At 41.3% G+C, this 8090-nt stretch overlaps 1 protein-coding gene across 1 annotated transcript in view; it reads left to right on the forward strand.

Moving 5' to 3' along the window:
* Positions 1-3467: 3467 nt before the first annotated feature.
* LOC141442608 (cilia- and flagella-associated protein 91-like) overlaps positions 3468-8090 on the forward strand; it is a gene marked incomplete in the record, with an annotated part of 185848 nt that continues 181225 nt past the window's right edge. Inside the window, 2 exon segments of the mRNA XM_074107626.1 lie at positions 3468-3652; positions 7268-7344. Coding sequence (XP_073963727.1) covers positions 3577-3652; positions 7268-7344 — 153 coding nt within the window.

Raw genomic sequence — 8090 nt, forward strand, 5'->3', positions numbered from 1 at the left:
CTCTTACCATCAGGAGACCCACTTGCTCGTTTTCCATCCAGTCGAATAAAAAAAAAAGGTAATTGAGAAAGCACGATAAATATCCGACAAAATACGATGGAAATAGTACATTGTGTCTTAAGGGCGGTAAATAAGGAATTACGAACGAGAGTCTATTAGAAGCCCGAAGTCGAAGACTGAGGGCTTTAATGAGTCGACGTTCGTAATTCTAGTACCGCCCGTGCGACATACAATGTTTTTCATCACATTTGCGAGTAAAATTGTATATTTGTAAAAGAAAAACTAATATTTTTTCAAAAATTGCCGATACCGCTGACTGCGCTCTTGGCAGCAAGTTTACGAGCAAGTGTGATGAAAAACGTTATTCAATAGATCTATATTACGCTGTCGCTGTCAGTTCTGCCGTCATAACGAAAAGGGCCACAACTAACATTTTATGTCAAATTGAGTTAAATACACATATACAGAACCAGGTAAAAAAAGGCGCATCTGTCTTGATTTTTTCTAGACGTCTTTCATGTTACGTGAATAACTGATTGGACAAAAGTGAAAGTGAAGTCTGAATGAAATTAATGAGTGAATGTCAAATCCCGCTGTCATTATATGACATGTTCTTGTGTGCGTGACCTCAACTCTGGTGGCACTACCTATTCTAAAGTGTAAAGCTATCTTTGAACCCGAGGAGTCAGGCTTGAATAACTCATTTTCTAGAAATGTGCGCTTTCTCAAACAGTGCACATCTTTAGAATGATCACTTTCTTAGAGGTTGGAAAGTACACTGTCTCTAAAAGTGCACTTCACGATGCAAAAAGTGTGCGTTTTGTTTTGAACAAGTACACTTTTGGAGAAAGTGCACATTTTGGACAAGTGAGTTTTACAAGTCGCACTCCCAGATCAACAGACCATCAATTCAAAATAATGTAGGTATCATTTTAATTTAGACTTAATTTTATTTCTAGAACGTCTAAATTAAAATGGTGCATTATTTTGAGTTGAACCACTGTTGATCTGAGAGTGCGAAGTTGGAACGAAGTCTAACTAACTCCTTAGTTAGAGAAAATAATGTTAATAATTATTGTTAGAAATGCTAGAACTAATGGTTTATCTTAGGTTATAATTCGACTGTGAAGTTCAAAATTGTGCGTTTTAGGCGTTTGTAGATTGTTATTCAGTGCTTGTAGGTATTTCGTACGTGAGAAAGATTTATTGAATAAATGTATTATTTATTGAACTAAATGAATTTCTTTGCTCACCCGCGCGACCTTATGACAGCTAAGTTTATGCAAGATAGCTTGTTCATGCAGTTCCTCCACCTCCACAAGTAAGAACACACAAAAATCACACAAACTCATCAATCACCATCACCACACTACACTGACGCGTTTCGAACTCAACCAGAGCTCATCTTCAGAGCAACACAACCGTACACTTCTTCTTTTGATTATTTTAGTTCATTGATATGGACCTCCGCAAAGTAACGCCTGATTCAATAAATTATTATATTATTCTTCCATGTCTGTTGTTTTATTCAAGCAGCGTTTCTACCAATAGTGTGCGAGGATGTGTTGCGAGGTATGAAAAACCATTAACCAATAGAAACACTTCATTTATTTCGCCTCGCTCCGCTCAGCTATTTGCACCAGAGATGTGCTTTGCAACATTTTCCTCGCGACACGGGGTGTAGTTAATGTACGACTTGTTGCATTGCTTAAATAATGCACGGCCTGATAATCCGTCATCCCGTACCGAACTAGCAGGGAACCAATAATGTACGACGTGATAATCCGAAGCATTATGTGTTCTAATTATCATGCCTTACGATTTTCGTGGTTAAAATAATAAAAAATACCTAACGAAGGGCGAGAGCGGCGAGCGAGCCGCAGCGACTTGCACGTGCAAACGGCTTGCGCAAAAATTGGCACAAAAACTGTACCCATCAGTACCTATGGCGTGGCGTCCTAAAGCCATTTTTTTAAAAAGGAACCTTTAATCTGGTATCATTTTTGAGATTGTCAAAATTGACATATTGTCGTTCTAACCCGGCTTAGATAATTTTGATATTTCTGCTTTAAGAAATAAATAAATAATATTTTGTTTAATTCAACCTCTTACCATCCTCAAAATGCAAAATGTTAGGTACTTATAAGATTATGTTAGACTTAAAATGTTAGAAGATATATTCAATGCCAATCTGGTCAAAATGGTCCAAAAATTGATGCGTCTGGACTGTACGTAAATGGGCACTGACAAAGGTCATAAAATTTACCAAGGGACTACTAAGTCTTTGAGTATTTAGCTAGATAAATACTCAAAGACTAAAGTGCATCATCAACTTTCACACATTACTATAATGAATATTTTTTATTATATATAATTTAATATCTGGAAAATTTAAATAATATCAAGTATCAACATCGTTTAATCAGTGTACAGCAAGTGTGGTCAGCCTCGTTTTTTTTTTTAAATTTGCCGCGGTTTTTTCGAGGACAGCTTTCGCTGATTGAGGGTGTAGCCGGACCCTAATAAAAACGTGTTTGATCTTTGAGTCTTCAACGTTTGAAGGTGCGCCCTCCAGCAGTCGCTCGACGCTTTTCCAGCGTCAAATCTGATCACGTGACATAGCGATAAAGCTGAATCAAAAATGTGGAGCTTTCGGATAAAACACTGTTTTTTTTTCATTTACGCCAATTTCTTTTATTTGTACCACTGCCACAACTGCCACTAAAGGAGGTTAAGAAATCAGTTTCCAAGACCAAGATCATTCCTGCAAGCAGCCATCTTGACCTGCTGTTCGACGCGGCGACTTGACCACAGTACAGAGAAAAATTTTCTGTACTGTGACTTGACCAAGACTTGACGCTGCTTTTTGAGTGGCGGGAAACTCGGGAAAGTCGAAATAGGGTCACGTGACCAGATTTATCGGTCTAGGGCCCCATATACGGTACGATTCGTCTGTACGATCGATCTGATGAAAATCGTGACGATTGATTGTAAAGAGCCATACACTGTCGATTCATCGTTAGTTACGATATTCATGATTGCATGGGATTTTGTTGCGATCTCCGACATCGTCAAAATTCAAATTCAAATTCAAAATGTCTTTATTCGCATAAAATATGGTACAATAGGTGATAAATTAACATTTCCAGTAAAAAAACATATTTTGCTACATGCATGCAGTTATCTTAAAACTAGACTAGATTTTCGTCTTCGATGAAGTACAACAACATATTTTGCTACATGCATGCAGTTATCTTAAAACTAGACTAATCAGATTTTCGTCTTCGATGAAGTACGTAGGTAAATCTTTACCGATCTTGACATACTCTATCGATTCGTCGTTTCGATCGGTCTGAATCGTACCGTGAATGGGGCCCTTTAACGAGCGTCGAGCCACTAGCACGTGGGGCACCTTGATAAGTATACACACTCATCTATGTTGATAGACGATTCTTGAGGTAGGTAACAAAACGCGTTGACGTTGCTAAGTAACAGTTTATTCAATACCTGACAGATAACGTATCAACACAAGTGTTTATTTATTAGTGGAACTATCTTTAGATATACAGTGGCAGAATGGCGAGTGGAACTGTGTCTATGCCCACTCGCCGGCAAGGAGTGGATACCATGCGGACACACGATTATTTATATGGTAAGTACTCTATACCTACCTACTTACCTACGCCAGGCGCGGCTCACTCCGCTACAAGTAGATTGTCTAAGGCCCCTTAGGGTGCGCTTACACGGGCAATTTTTTGAGCAATAATTGCTCGTCAACACGAATGGATCAATCTGGAGTAACTAATTATAGACGGAGAGCGGACAGCATAATTTCTTACGCTATCGGAGCAATCTGCGCTCCGGCATGTATACCGCTGTCAATCTGTTTTAAAGTTATATTCTAGAAACACAATATAAAAAAACCTATCCTTTTATACAAAACTAGGTTAATCTAACCTGCCAGGTGGTCAGTTTTACCACCTGCCAGCGGTATACAGCCTAGTTACCTACCTACCTACTTACCTACGCCAGGCGCGGCTCACTCCGCTACAAGTAGATTGTCTAAGGCCCCTTAGGGTGCGCTTACACGGTCAATTTTTTGAGCAATAATTGCTCGTCAACACGAATGGATCAATCTGGAGTAACTAATTATAGACGGAGAGCGGACAGCATAATTTCGTACCTACTTGATACCGCGATGAAACGCACAATGGTTTCCCATAAAACTGATGCTGAGTCCGAATTTGATAGTCTGCCACGGCGGAACTTGCCGAGAGTACCTACCAAAAAAATAGTCACTTCCGGTGCGAAAAAAGGGGCGTCATTTAACCCATCTGATACCGAAATAATAGTCATGGCATCAGTTAGGAATTTACTGGTAGATACAGAAAAGCGAAATATGTCATTATTTTTTTTGCCGGAAGTGCTCGGCAGACGCTCACAAAGGTGACCACCAGGACCCCTAAATTGGTACTTTCGGCAAGTTCCGCCGCGGCAGACTATCAAATTCGGTCTCAGCATCAGTTTTATGGGAAACCATTGTGCGTTTCATCGCGGTATCAAGTAGGTACGGAATTTTGCAGTCCTCTCTCCGTCTATTAGTGGCGCGATATGCAGCAATTTAAAAAAAAACACGGCAATTGCTTCGGCAATAGCTTCTAATTCAAAGTTATAATTGTTCCATATTGTTCAATGTCGCTGTTACGATTGCCGAATATCCAGTGGGTACAGAAATTAAAGTCAATTTGTTTTCTATCTCGTATGCACTTAAGTATTTATTGTGCGGCCTTTATAGCGCCTACAGACTCACGCCGAGAACCCCCGAGAACACCGAGGAGCGTGAATGTGATCGCTTTCTCGCCGTCTCGTTCTCGCCTGTTCTCCGATCGGTGTCGGTATTTTCAAAGGGTTTCTCGGGCGAGACACGAGAACGGTATTACATTCTTGTTCGGTCTCAGTGCGACCGTGGACTTAATGTCTGCGATGTCGTCCATTCCGGATAACGATCGAGAATGCAAATGAGAAGGTCGGAGTGTAGATGCCTTCTCGGTTTTTCGTGCAATTTCCACGGCAAGACTTCTCGCCGAGACTTCTCGCGTGAGTCTGTAGGCGCTATTACGTCTCGCTTCCGCGGGGAGCCCAGCGCGCGGCGGCAGTGTTGCCAACATGGATTTGCCACTAAAACTGGTGGAGTGGACTCCAGTTTTACCCCCTTATTCATAAATAAATAAATAAATAAATATCACGGGACAATTCACACCAATTGACCTAGTCCCAAAGTAAGCTTAGCAAAGCTTGTGTTATGGGTACTAAGCAACGGATAAATATAATTATATAGATAGATACATACTTAAATACATAGTAAACACCCAAGACCCGAGAACAACATTCGTATTTTTCATACAAATATCTGCCCCGACACGGGAATCGAACCCGGGACCTCAAGCTTCGTAGTCAGGTTCTCTAACCACTAGGCCATCTGGTCGTCATAAAACTTAACAAGCCTATGTTAAACTAACAAATGCTTTGTCCCTTCTAACAAATACAAATGTCGAAGTGACAGATAAGGACAAACGAATTTTAGCGGCATTTTAACTAAAATAGGTTTGATTGTCGTTTATGAATAAGGGGGTTTGTGTTTAGTTAAGTGAATTTGTCTAGTGAAATTTAATATGAAGTTAAGTCTATGAAGTTAGCAGGAATATGCTGCAACAACTGCAATGCTGCTGGCTGACAGTACATCGTAGAATCTTTTAAAAGAGATAAAAAAAGAGATAATGATGTGTGTTCCGTTTTGTGTGTATGTCGTGTACCTATAATCCTTTTCTTTCTTTTTTGGTTTTGATTTATGATAATAAAAGCGCTACCTACAAGCCGCCGCTACAAGAAAAATGTCGTCCATGGCGGGCGAGCGTAGTTTTTCAACTGAATTCAGTGGCGTAGCTACCGGAGGGCTAGACGGGGCAGTGCCCCGGGGCCCCCAAGCTCAGGGGGCCCCTCGGACTCTGACTTAAAAACTGTAAATGACAGATCTGGAGTAGGTCAAATTCGGAACACGACGAATACGGAACAAACGATTTTAAATAGTTTAGTTGGGGCCCTAGTTTATTTTTTGCCCCAGGGCCTTTGGTTACCTAGTTACGCCACTGACTGAATTGCTCGTGTATGAAAGTATTGCCTGGTTTCTTGGAGTTGCTCCATATCGCTCAATATTGTAGTTGCTAAATATTTTGCCAAATTGACGCTTGTTGCCGTTGCCGTAAATTGCTTGATATTTTGTCATATCGCAATCGACTATCATTGCTCATAATTGAGCAATTTTTGTTGCCCGTGTAAGCGCAACTTGAGTGTGCTACACGTGCCGCGTGCGAGTGAATCCGAGTTATGCGATAGACAGAGAAGCATACAGTAGTCACTTTTATCCCACCGAAAACTACTCGCCGCATCTCGTGAACCTCGACCAAACATCGACACTGGCAGAATCATCAAAAAATTGATGGAGCCACTGTCTCCTAAATTTGAATTGAATCACTTTTGTGCGGCAGTGAGGCCTCTGTACTTGTACTATCAGTTTTGTGTTTCGGAAACCTTTGTCCTCCCTTTTTTCCGAACAAAATGGAACTTAGTAAGTAGGTACGCAACACTGTGGCATGCTCGATATTTTTATGGTACGGTTTTATGAACAAACTAACCACTACTTCAGGCAGGTCCTTTGTCTTCAGTGGCGCCAACTGGTGAGCGCGAAAACGGTAGCACTCATTCGAGACTGCTGGAGATAATAGTACATTGTGTCTTAAGGGCGGTAAACAAAATTACGAACGAGAGTCTATTAGAAGCCCGAAGTCGAAGACTGAGGGCTTTAATGAGTCGATGTTCGTAATTCTAGTACCGCCCGTGCGACATACAATGTTTTTCATCACATTTGCGAGTAAAATTGTATATTTGTAATAGAAAAAATATATTTTTTCAAAAATTGCGGATACCGCTGACTACACACTTGGCAGTGGCAGCGCCATCCTCCGCGCCGCTCCCTCCCCCGCAGCATGTGCCCGACGTGCGCGCGCCGCGCTCCAGCACGCCATACAGTATCACACTCATTTACCGACCTTGGGCTTCATGACAACAAAATTAGTACGGGCAATGACTCATTTACCGACCTTGGGCTTCATGACAAGCACATTAAGGTCGAGGGTTTTATTTGCAAGCAAGGTAGCCTGCATGTTTCGACACTGTTTACGAGCAAGTGTGATGAAATATTTAATTACAGATTCGAACTACATCGTATCCGGCGCGCGCGACTACGCGCGGACGGCTTTCAAAGCCGCCATGGCTTCTGCTCAAGTTGTAAGTATTCATTATCATTCATATTAGCTGTAGGACGTCCACTGCTGGACATAGGCCTACCCTATAGACCTCCAGACCCCTAGTTCACCAACGTGACTTGTCAGTGATATAATAATTATGTCGAATGACATCAATTATTTGTATCTAAATTTAATAATAATTTTGTTGTGAAACTTAAATTACTTTTCCACGACACTGCACAAAAATGTGCCCATAGATAACCTGTATCCAGTACCCAAAACTGCTGACTCATTTATGGCTCGCAAAACACGACGACAATATTTTTCCCGGGCGTGCTGAAACGATTATAAGTACAATGTTGTAGAGGCTCGAAAGTAAGCAATAGATGAACGAGTTAGTTTGGTAATACGAGTTCATCTTTGCACTTTGGCCGAGACTAAACATTGTACTTTTCACGATCACTGCGAGGAAATAAAAAATACTTACCTATCATAAAACAAACAATAAGAATCCAATGACTGCGTTGCTCCCGCCGTGTGACACTCTTTACCGGCTCGAATAATACCGACATGGAAATACCCACCCGATTTTTCTTACACGCCCATAGAAACTCCATGTCAGCAGGGCTACTACGAAACTCGAAGTTCGTGTCGTGCGGTCCCTCTCGCTCTCGTATTAAACAGTATAAGTGTCAGAGGGACCGCACATACGAGATACAGTATGTTATGGGGCGCTCGCTACGTTATGATTATTAGGTGACGGGCCCGCAGCGGCTATCGAGGAGG

Source organism: Choristoneura fumiferana, chromosome 26 (assembly GCF_025370935.1).
Source record: "Choristoneura fumiferana chromosome 26, NRCan_CFum_1, whole genome shotgun sequence".
In the NCBI taxonomy this organism is placed as follows: Eukaryota; Metazoa; Arthropoda; class Insecta; order Lepidoptera; family Tortricidae; genus Choristoneura; species Choristoneura fumiferana.